A 19,062-nucleotide genomic window follows, 5' to 3' on the forward strand; every position below is an offset into this window, starting at 1 on the left:
TTTCTCAACAGCTCTTCAACTAGAGGATAGGCTCCCATGTCAAGAATAGTAAATCCTGACATAATGCCCTCCATGGGGCATCTGGGATCTGAGTGAACAGGGTAAGTTGCGTGTATCTCTTCAACCAATCGGATTGAAGTATTGTGAAATTAGCAACAAGAAAGAAGTGCAAGTTAAAGTGAATGAATTCCATGGATGGCACAGTGGTTAGCACTGCTGCCTTACAACGCCAGGGACCGGGTTCAATTCTGACCTCGGGTGACTGTGTGGAGTTTGCACTTTCTCCCCGTGTCTGCATTGGTTTCCTCCGGGTGCTCTGGTTTCCTTCCACAATCCAAAGATGTGCAGGTTAGGTGGATTGTCCATGCTAAAATCCCTCTTAAGTGTCCAAAGGTTAGGTAGGGTTAAGGGGATAGAATGGGGGTTTGGGCCTAGTTATGGTGCTCTTTTGGATAATCAGTGCAGACTTGATGGGCTGAATTGCCTCCTTCTCCACTGTAGGAATCCATGATGTCAAATAAGGTATAGAAAAATAATTGGATTAGGAGAGAGCAAGAAGAGAGAGACAGAGAAGAAAAAATTAATTTAAATCTGTTTTTTTAAATCCCCAACAACAATTAAGCTTGAAATAATGAAGCTCAGCATTTATAATAATTTCTTTTCAGTGCCAGAGAGGTTGATGGGCAGTAATCAGTTACTACATTACTAAAAAAAAAAGTGCTTACCCTTAAAACGACTTGGCTTAACTTTCTGTGGTGGATTTATTTTGTATCCATTGCCAGACAGCAAGATGCTATTTTACAAAGTTTACAGTGGAGCGTGTTAAGTAATGGGTTAAGTGGCGTTGCAATTAATTGTCTCATTTATGTTAAGTATCCATTAATTGACACTGATATGTAAAGGGGCTTCAGATGGCCTCTTGTCAGGTGGTGTGTTAAGAGTTTTGCGCAGAGGCTGTGGAAGTGAAATAAATGGTGTTTGGTGAAAAGGAACAAGAACTTTAACAAGGTTAAGGAATTTGAAAGTTCCACAAGTTTCAGGTTTGGGGATGATAATACTCTGAAGTCGCTGAAAAGAGTGGTGATCCCTTGCAATATTGTCGGAGTGAATCATTTCATTAGCACAGATGTTGTATCAAGTGAGATACCTTTGCTTCTGAACAGACCATCGATGAAGAAAGCACACATGAAACTGGACATGGAACAGGTTACGGCAACAGTTTTTGGAAAAACTGTGGACTTACAATTTACACAGTCGGGACACTATTGTATTCCATTACTGACAAATAATTTTTCAAGTAGAGTGGTTAAGGATGTGTTAATGGCAGTTGAAAATGGGACTTTAGCTGATAAAAAGCTTGTGGTATTAAAACTACATAGGCAATTTGCACATCCGTCTCCTTGGAGGCTGAAAAATGTATTAAAGGATGCAGGGGTAAGGGATGACGACTATACTAAACTGATAGAACAGGTTAGTATAGTACAGAAGTACAGAAGGAAGTACAGAAGGACACCAGCACGACCGATAGTAACCCTACCTTTGGCCAGGGATTTTAACGACATTGTGGCCATGGATCTTAAGATAAAGCAAATAATATATTTATTTTGCATTTTGTAGATTTAGCAACCAGATTTAGTCAATCAACGATTGTACGAAGTAAAGAAAAGAAGTAATTCTGGATCAAATCGTGGAAAAATGGATAGGGACAGGAATGGGTCCACCGGCAAAATTCCTTACGGACAATGGGGCAGAATTTGCTAATGATGAGTTTAGGGATATGTGTGAAAACATGAATATCAGAGTTATGAATACGGCTGCAGAAAGCCCATTTAATAATGGTGTCTGTGAAAGAAACCATGCTGTCATCGATGACATGCTTCGGAAAATTTTGGCAGATCGACCAAATTGCAGGCTAAATTCAGCTTTAGCATGGGCAGTACATGCAAAGGATTCATTGCAGATGGTTGGGGGCTATAGTCCTTATCAATTAGTGTTTGGTAGAAATCCTAAAATTCCGCCCATTTTGGATGACCAGCCTCTAGCTTGGGAGGGGACTACAATTAGCTCTGGTTTTGCTGAACATTTAAATGCATTACATAGCAGTAGAAAAGCTTTTTTGGAAGCAGAAGTCTCTGAAAGAATTCGCAGAGCTTTAAGACATAACGTGCGGCCATCAGATGCCGTTTTTCAGCAAGGAGGCATGGTATATTATAAGAGAGACAATTCTAATGAATGGAAAGGCCCAGGGAAGATCATAGGCATAGATGGCAAAACAATTATTTTGCAACATGGTAATCAAACTGTTAGGGTACATTCATCAAGGATAATGGGTACAGATTACAAATTTAGACAGAGCAGACAGACATGACGAGGAAGCAGAGTCACCTGGTACGCATGTGTTACAGAACTATGAGGACCAATTAACTGATATAGACAGGGTTACTGTGGAGGAACACAACACTTCTGGTGAATTAAAACAGGCCATTTTTCCGAAAGGGCAACTGCCAAAAGTTGGTACAAAAGTGACATATTGTACTTATATCCCAGATGCCTCTGAAAATATTACCAACCTAGCTGACCATATAAGAAGACAGGCGGATCAACTTCAAGAAATTGGCCAAGAATTTCACAATTATAACCCACCAGGTTGGTTAGGTTGGCTGGGACATGGATTGCTCGATTGGATCTTTAAGGCCTTCATATTATTACTATTATTACTATTAGCAATAGGATTGCTTGGATGCTTGTGTCAATGTATTTACACCCGTCCCCTGAATATCCCTATTTGAACAAATTGAGTGGTTGTCCTGATGGGACAACAGGAGGGAATGTGAAAGTGTACAAACTCAGCAATAGCATGATGGGAAAAATAGCCAACTTATGTAACCAAGTGTAAGACAGCTGTGTCAGCTAAGTGCCAAGATCAGATCCTGACAAACTAGACAAAGCTAAGAATCCACATAATCGTATCATACAAGGCCAGAAGAGGGAAAATAGTGCCTGACCTTAGTAAAACCTGATAACAAAGCCACGATCTAGGAATGTCCTAATAACACAACCTCCTCATGACCTAGGTCCATCTGCGTCAAGGCATCATGAGGGCAGAGGTGAAAAACAAAATAGGACCACGTCTTAAATCCTCTAAAGACAAAATACTGCAAATAAGCCGAGTCAGGGTCTTTCCATGACAACATGTTTGATCAGAAGTTATGACTGTATTGACATTTTTGAACAAGGTCTGTTTTTGTAAAATGATACAGCTTTTGTATAAATATTGAACGTTTTCTTCATGTCTTTGCGAGCTTGAGAAAGAATGAGCAGGTTTACCTTAACAGCTCTCTCTCTCTCTAACCTGTAGCCATCTGCATGCAGACTTTGGTCAATAAAGACAAAGTTATTTATTTCGAAACAGAGTTGTAAAGTTGTTTTCTTCACAGTCTTGAAGTGGGAAAAATTTTAAAAGACGACACTTGCCTGAAGGGTCTAGTCAATGGAAGGATGCAACTGTTATTAGTAGAGAAGGGAAGGCCACTGGAAAGTATAAACATTGGTTGAATGTACAGCATTCAGGGGAAGGAGTCAAGACAATGGATTGGGAAAACGAAGTTCAAAAATGGAGGGCACAGAAACGCAGTGCCAGTTCAGATAGTACATCGGATAGTGAACAGGTCCGCAGGAAAAGGTCGCGAACTATTGAAAGGACATCCCACAGCAGAAGGAAAAGATCAAGCAGTAGCAGTACAGAACGAGATACCAGGCGGGAGAGGGGACGTCAAGATCTCGGAACATGAGTAAGACTACGAATACTAATAGGAGTAGAAGCCCACATGCACGTGAGATTTTGGTGGCTTCAAATAAATTAGATGAAAAAGTTATTAAAGAAGCTAAACAGCAAGAATTGCATAGTTGGAGTGAATTTGGGGTATACACGGAAGTACCGGATAGGGGACAAAGAGCTCTATCCCACGGATGGATTTGCATGGAAAAGGTTCTTCCGGATGGAACTTATAAGGCAAAGGCCAGGCTCGTGGCAAGGGGATTTGAAGAAAACTTAGAAGATCAGGATTTAAGGGTAGATTCACCTACGGCAGGAAAGGTTATTTTAAAGATCTTCTTGGCTCTATTAGCCACAAAGGTATGGGAATGCAAATCTATAGATATAAAAGCTGCCTTTTTGCAGGGGCATCAGCTCCAGAGAGACATTTTTCTCCGTCCTCCTAAAGAAGCAGCTAACACAGTAGGGGTACTCTGGAAGTTGAACAAATGTGTATATGGATTAAATGATGCATCTAGAGTCTGGTATTTTTCGGTCAGGTCAGTTTTGTTAAAGTTAGGCTGTTGCCAGTTGAAAGCAGATCCTGCAATGTTTTACTGGCACTATAAAGGAAATCTTTCTGGCATTTTTATGATGCATGTCGATGATTTTTTGTGGGGTGGGATTAGTGATTTTGAAGCTATCGTAGTCTCTGGTTTGAGGAAAGAATTCGGGGTTGGAAGTCAGGTTTCCGGTGCATTTAAATATATTGGACTGAAAATTGGACAGACTAAGTTTGGGGCAACTTTACGTCAGCAATCTTATTTGGAAAGCATCACCCCAATAGCAATTAGTCGTGGCCGAGTTTCACAAAAAGACGCAATAGTTTCAAAGATAGAAAAAGAGCAACTGCGAAGTTTAATTGGGCAACTGAACTGGTTAGGTAGACAGCTAGACCGGACGTGAGTTTTGATATCTTAGAGTTGAGTACAAAAATGAATGATCCCAAAGTAGAAGACATAATAAGAGCAAATAAAGCGTTGGCCAAACTAAAAATGCAGGAGTGTATTTTGAAGTTCCCGGTTTGAAGTGACCTTAAGCACTTGAAACTCATAGTTTATAATGATGCGTCCTACTCAAATTTATGTGATGGGGTTTCAAGCGCAGGAGGTTTTATAATTTTCCTTTTGGGGAACAATGATAAATGTTGCCCACTTGTGTGGGAAACAAAGAAAATAAGGAGAGTGGTAAAAAGCACTTTGGCTGCTGAGACATTAAGCCTTGTAGAGGCGGTGGATATGGTTTTTTATATAAGTATGATATTGACAGAAATTTTGGGATTAGGGGATTTGGGTAATATACCTATTGACTCACATTGACAATAAATCCCTGTGGGAAAATGTGCACTCTATTTAAAGTGGCAATAGAAAGAGGTTACGGATAGACATCGCAAGTTTGAAGCAGATGTTGGACAGAGGGGAAATACCAAAAATTAAATGGGTCGACAGGAGCTATCAACTGTCAGACTGTTTTACGAAAAGAGGGGCGAGTTCACAGAAACTTTTGGATATTGTTAATGAAGGGCGCTTGTTTCTGTGACTTTTTTTTTCTTTCTCGTCCAAACAAAAAAAAGGGGGTGGGACATCATGGGCGGGATTCTCCGAAATGGAGGCAGAGTGTTTGCGCCGTTGTGAACGCCGTCGAGGTTCACGACGGCGCGAAACGGCCCCTATCCCGACCGATTCAGGGCCCGATAATGGGCTAGGAGCGGCGCCGTGTCATTTACGCGCGCAAGGCCTTGGCGCCATGTAAAGGCGGCGCCGCATACATGACGCGGCCGGCACCGCATAACTGGCGTCACCCGCGCATGCGCGGGTTGGCCGGCATCAACCCGCGCATGCGTGGTTGCCGTCCTCTCCGAGTCCGCCCCGCAAGAAGATGTCTGACAGATCTTGCGGGGCTGCGGAAGAAAGGAGGTCCTCCTTCAGAGAGGCCGGCCCCACGATCGGTGGGCACCGATCGCGGGCCAGACCCCATTTGAGCCCCCCCCAGTGCAGGGGTGGACCAGGTGTGGACGGCGCCGGGGGGAACCCGCCGTTTTCGGCAGGGCGCTCGGCCCATCCGGCACTGAGAATCGCGGGGGTACCGGTGAATCGCCATTTTGGCTGTCTCGGGCGATTCACTGGACCGCGCCGCGCAAAACGCGATTGTGCCGATCAGGCCGCTTCCGTGAATCGCGGGAGGGCGCCGGACCGGCGTGGCGGGAAAATTTGGCGACCCAGGCGATTCTCCAAACCGGCGCAGGAGCTGAGAATTGCGTCCCATGTGTGTTTTTTTGAGTTTCTTGAAATTTTGTTTTCACCTAATTCTTTTTTTTCTCCGAGGGGAGACTGTTAAGTAATGGGTTAAGAGACATTGCAATTAGTTGTCTCATTTATGTTAAGTATCCATTAATTGACACATATGTAAAGGGGCTTCAGGTGGCCTCTGTCAGGTGGTGCGTTGTTAAGAGATTTGTGCAGAGGCTGTGGAAGTGAAATAAATGGTGTTTGGTGAAAAGGAACAAGAACTTTATACTCTTCATTTCACAGCAACTAAAACGTCTAACAGAGCGCCGCATCTGCTTCTGCCTAAAGTTGCTGCAGCATTTGCACATGAATGACAGTTAGCACTACCAGCCTCATCATTATTTTAGCAGCAGACTTTGGGCCAGTACAATAAATTCTGTTTAATTTGAATACAGTACAATCTAAGTGATCCTGGATGCGCAATAACATTTACAGGAGTGTCTGTCAACTGTTGCTGAGGGAAGGCAGCAGTTAGAGTAGAAACTGGCCCATCATCCATAAAAGGAGGTCACCATTTCAGTCTTAGTGAGATCAAATTATTTATTTTATCACTTGATGATTGTGCATTTATATAGCGCTTTTCACAACGTCAGGATGTATCATAACCCTTTTCTTGCCAATGATGTATTTTTGAAGTGTAGTCAAGAGGGTAATCTTTTGGTCAAGTTAAACTCTTCCATATAGCAGACCTTTAAATAGAGAGAGGCTAATTATCTTTCATCACCATTGCAGACCATCCTGTTTATTCATAAATTGTTTATTTTAAAAGTGTCAATGTTAGCCATGATGTGGAGGTGCCGTCGTTGGACTGGGGTGAGCACAGTAAGAAGTCTTACAACACCAGGGGTGAGATTCTCTGACCCCCCACCGGGTCGGAGAATCGCCGGGGGGTGGCTTGAATCCCGCCCCCGCCGGCTGCCAAGTTCTCTGGCGCTGGGGATTTGGCGAGGGCGGGAATCGCGGCGCGCCAGTCGGCGGCCGCTAACAGCCCCCCCCCCCCCGGCGATTCTCCGGCCCACGATGGGCCAAGTGGCCACCCGTTTTCGGCTAGTTCCACCGGCGTATATTACGCCAGGTCCGTACCGGCGGGACCTGGCTCTGCGAGCGGCCTGCGGAGTCGTCGGGGGAGCGCGAGGGGATCTGGACCCAGGTGGGGGCCCCTCCGGTGGTCTGGCCCGCGATCGGGGAGCACCTATCCGCGGGCCGGCCTGTGCCGTGGGGGCACTCTTTCCCTCCGCGCCAGCCGGTGTAACGGTCCGCCATGGCCGGCGCGGCGAACCCCCTGCGCATGCGCTGGGATGACGCAAGCAAACGCTGCCGCTCCCGCGCATGCGCCAACATGCGCATGTGCCAACACGCGCCGGCCAGTGGAGGCCCTTCGGCACCGGTTGGTGCGACGCCAAGTCCTTCGGTGCCGGCTGGCGCGGCGCCAATCCCGCCGCCGCCGGCCTAGCCCCTGAATGTGCGGAGGATTCCGCACCTTCCGGACGGCCTGACGCCGGAGTGGTTCACGCCACTCCTCAGCGCCAGTACGGACCGCCCCGCCAGATAGTGGAGAATCCCGCCCCAGTTTCATGCCAGTGTGAATTTACAGCGAGATCTTCCTTTGGTGCCTGCCATGTCGGGTCAGAAAATCCACTAGAGGCCAGCGTGAGCCTCATTTGCATCCCAACAGTGAGATGCAAATGAAGATGTGGCATCACAAACTAGCTGCCCAGCCAATTGAGCTAACCCAGCTAAACTAGCTTTATATAAAGCTGTCTTGATAGGTGAAAAATCCATTAAAATTTAGCCAATGTTACATTGCAATACACACCTTTAAATCATTTCCATTGTTTAATCTTTTTAACTAAGCAACAAAATTGATATCAAATCAGCTTTATTTACATTTCAGTATTCTTTATACATTCATTCGAAAACCGAACACATTCAAAAATTGAACACTTTTTTGAACCGCTAAGTAGTTGATTTGTATGTTAATGAAGTGATGTAACATTATATTACGGGTATAATAAGTGTTAATAAGTAAGAAATAGTATGTACAAGAGTTGACAAATGGAGCAGCAAGCCAGTATTTGTTGAATATGACTAGCTTAGGCTATTGTAATGTAAGCAGGCCTTGGCCTCTGCTTTATACGGTGGATCTAAAAACTGAAAATATCAGAATACCAAAACCACAATCGGCCCCAATGGTTTTAGATTTGCCTGGTATTTATCTCAAAATCTATCGGTCGTGTGTTACCGATATTAATTGCAGCCTTCAGCATATTCATTCAGCGGACCTGTCAAAATATTTTTTTCACCTTTCTTTCTCATTTTCACCATTTCACTCATTGACTAACCTGCAGATTCACTAAGTGTGTGTGTTTCAGTTTTAGCTTTATGTGCTTTGCTACAATTTAAAGGAGTGCTGTTTCATGAAGAAGTGGTGAACCTTTCCATTTGGCCTGGAAGAGAGTCGAGCAGGTTGTGCGCCATTGTCGTTACAATATTGTCCCCACTGGTTTGGCTAGTAAATGCACGAGCCGGTTAGAGCATTGCCATATAAACCAGGAAGATCCCGGCTGAGGCAATGGTATCAGATGGGTTGGGATTAATGGAGCTACAATTGAAGCTTGTCCCTCTGGGCTGGGGTTACCACTTTTGATAGTTATCCAGCAAAGCCCATTGTCACATTTGGCAGAGCAGTAAGGGCAGGATCAAGTTCAGCTTAATCCCTTTGGGATTGATGAGGCTCTTGATTCTGATTATTTCTTCATCCTTGAAGTATGGGCAATTGTACCAGAGGGTCGTAAGCACCTGTGGAACCACACCCAAAAATGTGGACATTCCTTCAGGAAATGAGGGGAGAAAATGAGATAGAAGGGAATTTTGTCAAATGTAGTGTGATTTGCACCATTGCATAATGCGCTTGCAAAGAAAGCAGGACAGGTTTGCCAAACATATCTTCATGGGACGGTTGTGCATAGCTTGGTTCTTTCACATCATATTCTTGCTGTTATTCAGGTACGCAGTCATTTTCAAATTGTTATACTCTTTTACAGTCCATTCCACCTACAGATGGTGACAGTGATATGATCGCATTAGGTCAGAGGCCTAAAAATCCGATACCGAACATCCCTACAACACTAGATAGGCAAACGAATTGGAGCAAAGATCTACCTCTTCCAACTCCAGAACAGAAGATGCGTCAGCAGGCTCAGGCTATTTCATCCTGTGTTATTCCCATCAATGTGACTGGTACAGTTCCATCTCTTCATATTTATAAGAAAAATCTATGCTGGATCATAGGTTGAGTAAATGCAAAGTGTTTCAGTCTGGGGTGGAATTTCACTGAGATATGAAACTTCCATTATCTTATTAAGTTGATCTATTTTGCTAGTGGCTGCTTGCAGGTTAATTCAGTGGTGGTGGCATGGCCATTTGCTCATCCAATGTCCTCAAACTCTCACCCTTACTCTGCAGCAGGGTTCTCTGATTAGTTCGAGAAAAATACAGATAAAAATACAAAAATACTTTAGCAGAATTACATTTGGCTTCATTCATCAAGAGCAGAATTACAAGACATCATAAAGATCTATAGCTTAACATCTAATATGCAATTATTACCGACTGCGAGGAGATCGCACTGAATGATGCTCTCCTTATAAGGTGGTCATGTCCAATTTCTTTTATTCATTCATGGGATGTAGGCATCATTGTCTGGGCCAGCATTTATTGCCTTTTGAACAAATAGGCTTGTTATTTCAGAGGGCAGTTAAGAGTCAACCTCATTGCTGTGGGCCTGGAGTCACATATAGGGCCGACCAGGTAAAGATGGCAGATTTCCTTCTAGTTTTTTTAACGACAATGGTTTCAGATTTTTATTGAATTCACGTTTCACCATCTACCATGGTGGGATTCGAAACCTGGCCCTCAGAGCTGGGTCTCCTGATTATGTGTCCAGTGACAATACCACTGCGCCACTCCCCCCACTATTTTATCAGAGTTGTTTGGAATAAATGGGTCAATATCTCTTTTCCTTTAATTTAGAGTACCCAATTATTTTTTTTTCCAATTAAGGGGCAATTTAGCATGTCCAGTCCACCTACCCTGCACATCTTTTGGGTTGTGGGGGTGAGACCCACGCAGACACAGGGAGAATGTGCAAACTCTTCACGGACAGCCACCCGGGGCTGGATCGAACCCGGGACCTCAACAGCGCGAAGCAGCAGTGCCACAATCCGCCCCTGAATGCGCCAATATCTCTGTTCAAATAGTGAAGATTAGAATTTGTATTCATTATTATACAGTATTTGAAATTTGCTGTGTGTGTGTGATTATATAATTTGAAAAATTGCCAGTGAATACACAAGTTTTCTAAACTTTTGTTGTTTAAAATTGAATTTTAATTATAGGAATCCCACAATGATAAATTTACTAATGTATCTATATAAAAGTATTAGTTAAAGTATAAGCCAATCTTCAGTGGTTCTGTTAATTGCATTTTACAATACTTCAAACAAAATATTTTTCAGAAGAGCATTGATGTAAAAATGAAGGAAGACTCTCTACTGATTATTTTTCTATTGTGAAGAGAGTATCACTCCATAACTTTACTTCAGGAGTAGCTGAGTCACAGGGTCAATTTTCTCATCTCTATTAATTATGAAATGTCTATTAAATTTTCCTAAGTCAGGATTTCTACAGCTGTCTTCAGTGTTCCTGGTTTTGGGAGTGTACAAAAGCAACCTATGTGGTTGCTGTCCACTGACCACTGCTGTTGTCAGTTGAGGACAGGATTGGGCTGGAGGGTGATGACCTCTGCAGTTACATAGCTTGGCGGCACTCAGTGCTGAGGTGAATAAATGCTATGAGTAAAGGCCATTTGACGGGGGTACTCAAAATACCTTCTGAAGAGAGAGGGAGGAAATTGGCTACAAAAAAGGAAAATGACACTTTGCAATATAATACTCCAACCTGTGACCGCTGGGCTGATTTTACACATGAGCAGTGTTCTGTGAAAATACAGGCTCCAAGGTCAGTGTGCCCTGTGTGATTTTCTGGCTATTATGGATGCAGAAGCGTACAGACACAGGAGCCTCTGTTTCTGAATTCCTGATGTATGCTTCATGGTAATTCGTAAATCATGTCCATTCCCAGTTTGGTAATAACGGAAGAAGCACTGTACATTTAAAGATATCTCCAATTTTCTCAGTTGTCATTAAAGCACACCCATTGTCCAGTCTGATTAGGTCATTATTAATGCGCTTACTTCACCTGGCAATAGTTGACCAGCTTTGGGCTGTTTGCTCAATGCTGGTCTCACCAATGCTTTAAGTGATGTCATAAGCACAGATGTCATGGAAACACCTTTAACAGCTTGACAGATGATGCAATGCCCTATATAGCAAGCAGGATGGCAGGTTCTATTTAATGTAAGCAGTGATGGCTATGACGATAAGAATATAAATTATACCAGGTCACGGTGACACTTTAATTCTCTGCACTGCCCAGAGTACTCAGAAGAAGAATTTGTTGCATTTGTTAGTTTTTTTTTAATTGAACTGGTGTCTAAAAGCAGACGTGTGTACGAATTTGTTACATTGACCCTAAGTGCAATGGGAACATTAATTTGCGGTGCCCTGGTTCTTAGCAAACTACTCAGGCGACTTCCTCTCATCAGATCCTTGGGGTCTTTTCCAAACAGCGTGTTCTGGGAACTGTTCCAGCATTCGTTTGTGAAGTGGTTAACAAAAAGTTCTTAGCTCACAGCAAAAATCTTGTCGTGAAAGTGTAAACCTGTACTTTACAAATGCATTTATGATTTTGTTACACTTTGCATGCCGAAGAAATCTCCCCTTCTTGTGTCAGTCACATCAATAAATTTAGTGTATCATGTGAGGTTCTAACCAATATTTGAAAAATGTCAGTCTCTATAATTCACCTGCTTTGCTGAAGACACAGACTCTGTCTGAGGTGCATTACCACGATTATCTAATTACTTCCCTGTTTTACTCAAATCATTACTGGCAGGGGTAATGTCACAACTGAGTCCAATCGTCTACTCACTTGTCATGAATTTTCATGCTGGCGCCCCTCTCAAATATTCCTCTTTTTATCCCTCTGTACCACAGAGTTTGTACAAACGATTCTCATGCCCCACTCCCACAGGTCGATGCTCCTGGGAACTTTGAGTTTGAATACCCCAGCTCCACATTGGGTGATGCTTTTTGGGCCTCATTTTGTTGTAAAGAGGTTAACGCTTCTTTACATATCCCAAAAATTGAGAAGCCATTTTGATGCATCTACAAACAGTGATTTATTCACTTACTAGCTTAATACTTTAGTGCTTGTCAGGTTGCACAAGTAAATGAAGCTGCTTAATCCTTTAACTGCTGTTGTCAATTGTACTATAGGCTATAGATTGTCCCTTTCCAATGCTTAAATTTCAAATTGGAACAATACAATTGTTGACTATGCTAAGACAAATAATGTATCTTTCAGAATGCCCCACCTGTGTCTCAGTAAGGAGTTTGGTGGAGGACGTGGATTATTCATGATTTTAAATATAATTGAATGGTGGATTTTGCTTAAAGAGGACAAATTGATCTATAGAATATTTCATCTATAATACACCTATTTGGCAAGTCAACCGGTATTCCTTTGTTCCCCTCACATTTAACTATTTTTTTGAGTAATTTTGATACTTCCTACGCCCCTCACCAACGTTGTCCTCTTTTTGACCCGAGATGGTGACCAAAGTGTACAGGCCTTAGTAGCCTCACATGACCATTCTTCTAAGTAACCATAGACTCTGAGCCTGTGAGAAGCATCCTTGTCAGCTGAGTCCAACATTACCCTTCCCTTGCACCCAAATACATGCACTCTCGCCCATGTAGCACCAGTGATAACCCAGCTGACTTTCTATTTCTTTAGTCTGGTGCTCAGGTTGTCAGCTGAGTAGGCCCAACAGCTGCCCAACTAATTCAGCACTAGCTTGAAAATGCCTGCTTATCCTAGAGCAAACTGATGTCTTTTTAAGATTTGTAAGAATGATCTCCCTAAGCTTTTTTGATGAACAATTGGTGCTGAAACAAGTCTTAATTTCCATATAATTCAAACGCTCAGGATGGTTTTACTATTTCCAATAAAATATGTGTTATTTTTGACGTCCCAGGTTAATAGAAGTAGAAAATACAGGACCTGTACATAGGCATTTATACTTGTGAAGATGAAATAAAGTTTAATGTTGTGAACTGTGAGCCTCTGGAAAAATATTAAGGAAAGGCTTCAATCCTTTTATGCCAATGGACATTATAATATAATATAAATATAGTATAATATAAACTGAGATGTATTGGTTTAGATAAGATTTCTCCATCTTGGGTACCAATATGCTGAATAAGCGTAGCAGCTTACTATTAATTGCTTATGAAATTATGCTATGGATTGCACAGTTCTCTTGATCCTTTCTCGATTGCAGGAGTAGGTTTTGAGAGACAGGTCATTGGCCGATATTCCTTTGTTCATCCTCAATCTGTGCTGCAGCGAAGACGAAAGCTAAAGAGGCGAAAAACTATCAGTGGGATTCCCAGACGGGTGCAGCAAGAGATAGGTAAAGATTTAAAACCTGGTTGGAAATGTTTTCTGCAAAGGCTATTCGCAATTGAAAAAAACCCTGAGAGTCGAAATTAAAATAAGGGGTGAATCAGAGCCAATTGTCTCACTCTTCACAGAAAAGTAGAAAGCTTGCATTTAACAGCAACATTCATGATCGCCTGATATCGCAAAAGGCTTGAGGTACTTTTAAAGTGTAGCCATTGATGCAATGGCACAGGACGATCACACAGATAGAATTGTGACAGTCACTGTGTATTTTAGTGATGATGAGGAGATGCCGGCGTTGGACTGGGGTGAGCACTGTAAGAAGTCTTACAACACCAGGTTAAAGTCCAACAGGTTTGTTTCGACGTCACTAGCTTTCGGAGCGCTGCTCACCTGAGGAAGGAGCAGCGCTCCGAAAGCTAGTGACATCGAAACAAACCTGTTGGACTTTAACCTGGTGTTGTAAGACTTCTTACTGTACTTTAGTGATGTTAGTTGAGGGATAAATATTGGCCAGGACACCTGTTCTTCCCCAAAATAGTGTAACCTGAGAGACAGACAGAGCCTTCATTTAATATCTCACCTGAAACACAGCACATTGAGCTGCACAACACTCCTTTGGTCCGGCACTGACTGACGTGTCAGCCTGAATTTTGTACTCAAGTCTGTGGAGTGGGAATGAGCTCACAACTTCTGACTCAGGGCCAACGGTGCTACCCACCACTGCGGCAAGGCTGATTTGATAGCCAAAATCAGTATTATTATTTTAATTTTTTTGTTCTGAGATGATCACAAGTTCCTGGAGACCCTTCGTGGTCTGCCTCTGATTTCCCTTCTCCAAACAGACTACTGTAGATAAAGATGTTGGTCTCAAATACCCGTGACTCCATTCAATCACTCAGATGATGGAAAGGTGAGAATCATGAGCTGCTGAGCTTGAACCCACTGACGTTTTTGAGATCAGTCTGTTTGCATGAATCAGTCTAGTACCTCCCCGTAGTACTGGTACCTCCCTACTGCGTTAGGAACAAAATCCAATTCTTGCAAAGAGTTTGAGGGTGAAACTATTAAGAGCAACTTCAGAGTGCAGCCAAATGTGAAATTTGTGCCCCTTATAAGACGCCACTTTTATTTTGGCAGCATTTCATCTTGTGGATTGTTGCAACCGCTAGCACTGCTGCAATGAACTGCTGCTTGCCTGTGTCTGGCCCAATTGGGACAAGGGAGAGCGGAGTGGAAGGGACTCCAGCAGATGATATTATCCTACCCCTGTCAGCTCCTCTTTAATCATCATACTCCAAGGGGCCAATGGAACTCAAAGAAATTCGCTCAGAATGAACTTTGGAGTGGGAACCTGATGTTACGCGATCCCATCCCAGTCCATTCCCACCCCTCAATGTCCATCAGGAAACCACTGGCCCTGAAGAAATTTGAGGTCTTTATTTATATGCCACTAACTTTATTGTCATTTCAGGGTATAATGCTTGACTCTATGTTTTATTTACTTGACCAGCAGATTCCGATGTATCTCCCATGGCTAGAGAAAGGAATGTGATTGTTCACGTTAACCCCGAATTGGACTTCCGTAGCGTTGAGGTGAATTCTACCAGTGGGCGATCTGGAACAAAAGACTCCGAGTGCCAGACAGAGGATATTCTAATTGCTGCACCATCAGTGAGGCGGATCCGAGCTCAGCGTGGCAACAACATTGTGTCTTCACTGTCACATTCAGCTGGGAATATCACAACCCTGGCAGACGATTCAAGCTCGATGTTTCTCACACCAATTGACAGCCACGTTCGCTCACGCAGCTTGTCTCGAGAAGGCATTAGAGATTCACTGTTCTCTCGTGAATTAAGTCAGGACGACAGCATTATCGGTACTCCTGAAAAGTACGTGCCAAACCCAGGAATGGCAGAGGAGGAAGACGAAGAGCGTTTGTTTATTCAGAGCCCACAAAAACATCATTCCAAGGGTGTTACAGTTCAACCCCAGCAAAAGCCAGAACACACAGGCTCGGGGACAAAAATCTCCAACTTTATGCCAGAGGGAGATACGGGAAACAGTGAGATTTCTTCAAATTCTGATACGTTCGGGAGTCCAGTCAACAGTATCTCCAGCGGAGGGGTTCTCCTAAGTAGTCAGATAGACCAAAAGGAGGATCATCAATCCTCGAGTGGAAACTGGAGTGGGAGTAATTCAACATGCCCCTCACAGACATCGGAGACTATTCATACTGCATCTTCACCTCCACTGACAGGATCTTCACACTGTGACTCCGAATTATCATTGAATACTCCTGCGCACACAAACTATGATTCGCCAGGTTTCTTACTGGAACAGTACACATATCAAGGTGACAAAGTCAGAGGTCACAGGACAAACTCTTTTACTTCCACAGGGACAGATGTTGTTGAAGATCTCAATACAAGTAACACAAGCGATGCTGAATGGAACTATTTGCACCATTGCCATGATGCATCGTGCCATCGAGACTTTAGTCCAAGGCATTCAAGGACAAATAGCTTGGGGTGTCCTAGTTTTGCGAGCATGGGTACATGTGACAGCTTTGTTGAGAGACCATCCTCCTCCAGAACTGACTCGGGCTCTTATTTCTCTGTGGATACTGAAGGGTATTATACCTCCATGCACTTTGACTGTGGTTTAAAAACTAATAGAAACTATATTTTTAACTATGCATCTACAAGCTCAGATGGAATTCAGAGCACAGAACATACTTCAGAACTTGGCGAATTCCCTCAACCAGATCACTTGGAGTTGAGAAAGCAGAAATGTCGGGGTCAGAGCATTGCGCTCAAGAAACCAAAGGCAAAACCAGCCCCACCAAAGCGCAGTTCATCTTTGAGAAAAAATGAAAATTGTGCAAATGAGAATGATCAGACTGAACCAAAGACAAACAATGGGCAGAATACGACTGTACCGTCTAGAGATACACAGAAAGCCTTGCAACTTGACCTAAGCATTGCATCTGACAGGTTCAATGGCTGCATGCCACCTAGTAAAAAGAATAATCCTTGGGAAAGTCACAGTGGATATACAAATGATAACGAATTGTCAGACCCTCAACTCACCCCTTCGGACATGCCCTCATTTAAAGATGAAGGTGCTGTACAATCAGATTATGCAGGCCTCTGGCTCTTAAATGACTTAAAGTCAAATGACCCCTACAGGTCTTTATCAAACTCCAGTACTGCTACCGGTACCACCGTGATAGAGTGCACTAAGTCTCCAGAAGGGTCAGAGTCACAAACATCCCAGTCTGAATCGCGAGCTACCACTCCATCTCTCCCTTCAGTTGAAAATGAGTTCAAGCTGTCCTCCCCCGATAAGTTGGCCAGTTTGGCATCGCCATCCAGTGGCTACTCGAGCCAGTCAGGCACACCAACCTCAACTTTGCCAACACCCCTGTTCCCTGGCCCTCTGTCTCCAAACAGCGGTAAAAGAAAGCCAAAAGTTCCAGAGAGACGGTCTTCACTGCAGCAGTCTTCCACAAGGGATGTGAATGTCACAAAGAAAGACCTTGAACTACCAACTATACCTCCAACACATCTTGACCTAAGTGCTCTTCAGAATTTATTTAAAAGTAAGCCTTTTTCTCACCGGAACCAACTGCATATCTCGAACCAGAGCAAACCGAGAGAGGCTGCTGAAAGAACCAACAACAGTGCACCAGTTTCCCTTGGCATAACCCCGTCTGTTCTCCAGTCAGTACAACTTCGCTCCATTAGTAAAGCCAGGCAATCCAAACAAGAATGTCAGGACGAACCTGACCTAATAGAAGAACCAAATCATGCAGAGAGTATCACACCACCAGACCGAACTGAACCAAACTGTTATAACAGATCATTGACACACAAGTGCAGTGAAATTTCCAATTCCCCTCAACAGTTACAAAAACTGTCATCCACCAACACAAACCCAAGCATCTTGCATTTGGAAAGTAATTTTGCACTTTGCCTGGAAAAAAAGCTGAGTAAAGAGAGTATGACACCTTTCCCCTTAGTCTCTACAGCGGCACAGTCTCTAACACAGCTCACAGTATCCGGTGAATGCCCACGGAACACAGAACTCGAAGATAACCAAGTGGTAACAACAGACGGCTGTCATACAGTCTCCAAATATATCAACGAAAAGAATTCAGTGAAGGAGAGTGCTCCACAAGAAATAGAACAAGATTTCCAGTATTCCAATAAAGACTTACAGAATGAGGTATTTCCACAGGAAATAGGGGTTGAAGAGAAACCTGAAAGTGTGCATTCGCCATGTACCCGAGTTACAGAAACCTTGCCAGCAACAATACTGGGACCTGCAACTGCAGAGAAATTGGAAAGAAAACTTGATTTTGACTCCGTCAAGGATGATGAAACTGTACCCCATGACGTAATTCAACCAATTGGTGAACCGAGGCTCAATAAAAGTAGTGCGGACGAGAAATCCGAAAGGATACAAGATGGTTGTCCAGAAAGTGCAACTGATCCCAGCAGAACTGCAAACGCTCAATGTGAGAGTTCTAGCAATGGACAGTACAAAGATCATTTAGGTAACTGTTTTTTAATTTTATTTGCCTTCAGATTTTTGGGAAATTGTTAACCTCTCATTGCCTGTCAATGTCACAGTAAGAAAAAGCATTACTAAATGTATTAATGTCCCCAGAAACATTACCTATTACAGCACCTAGCTTGACTATTTTCAGAATATCAATTTTGCCAACTCAACCTCTCCATGAGAAAAGCAGCCAAATGTTGTGTTTAAATCAATCCTAATAATTGCATTAAATAAATATGATGTATATTTGCATTCAGATCCCCAATATAAGATAATTGCTTCAGATCTTTCATCAAAGATTTTCATTTCTACTGCAATTAGACTTTAGATTTATTGTCACATCAGGATTCTGATCTCTTGATCCAATGTCTTTAATCTCATTATACATGGGTGATAAATGGACGTGGGATATACATAGATATGTTTTATTTTATATATTCTGGGTGCAGGATGAACTTCATAGATATAAGATCAGTATTGTTCAATATTGTACTTTTATTCATTAGCATGTGGACATCAAGTTTTTCTTGCCAGAACTAGAATTATGGCCATATTGCAATAAGTGAACATGAAAATTCACAACAGCGGCGATTATATTCAAAGATGTATGAGAAAAAAGGATGAGAAGTCAATTTAAAAAGGCAATGAGTATAATGGGGAAGGGGGAGCTTCTTGGGACCACTCCCTCCGTGACACCCTTGCTTACTCCTCCATTGCCCCAAATCCTTCATTCCCCCTCCTACGCACATTCCCTTGCAATTGCAGAAGGTGCAACATCTGCCCCTTTACCTCCCCCTCCTCACTGCC

At 43.0% G+C, this 19,062-nt stretch overlaps 1 protein-coding gene across 8 annotated transcripts in view; it reads left to right on the forward strand.

Annotated features, from left to right (window-relative positions):
* The window catches only part of nhsa (Nance-Horan syndrome a (congenital cataracts and dental anomalies)), a 642,544-nt gene that overhangs the window by 594,944 nt on the left and 28,538 nt on the right, over positions 1-19,062 (forward strand). For 6 of the 8 annotated variants that reach the window (XM_072514152.1, XM_072514154.1, XM_072514157.1 and 3 more), the window contains 3 exons: positions 9,147-9,342; positions 13,568-13,699; positions 15,203-18,250. In XM_072514152.1, coding sequence (XP_072370253.1) covers positions 9,147-9,342; positions 13,568-13,699; positions 15,203-18,250 — 3,376 coding nt within the window. The remainder of the gene's footprint in view (positions 1-9,146; positions 9,343-13,567; positions 13,700-15,202; positions 18,251-19,062) is intronic. The other 2 variants (XM_072514153.1, XM_072514155.1) reach the window with 1 other exon arrangement.

The sequence above is a fragment of the Scyliorhinus torazame genome, chromosome 8 (assembly GCF_047496885.1).
Source record: "Scyliorhinus torazame isolate Kashiwa2021f chromosome 8, sScyTor2.1, whole genome shotgun sequence".
NCBI classification, from domain to species: Eukaryota; Metazoa; Chordata; class Chondrichthyes; order Carcharhiniformes; family Scyliorhinidae; genus Scyliorhinus; species Scyliorhinus torazame.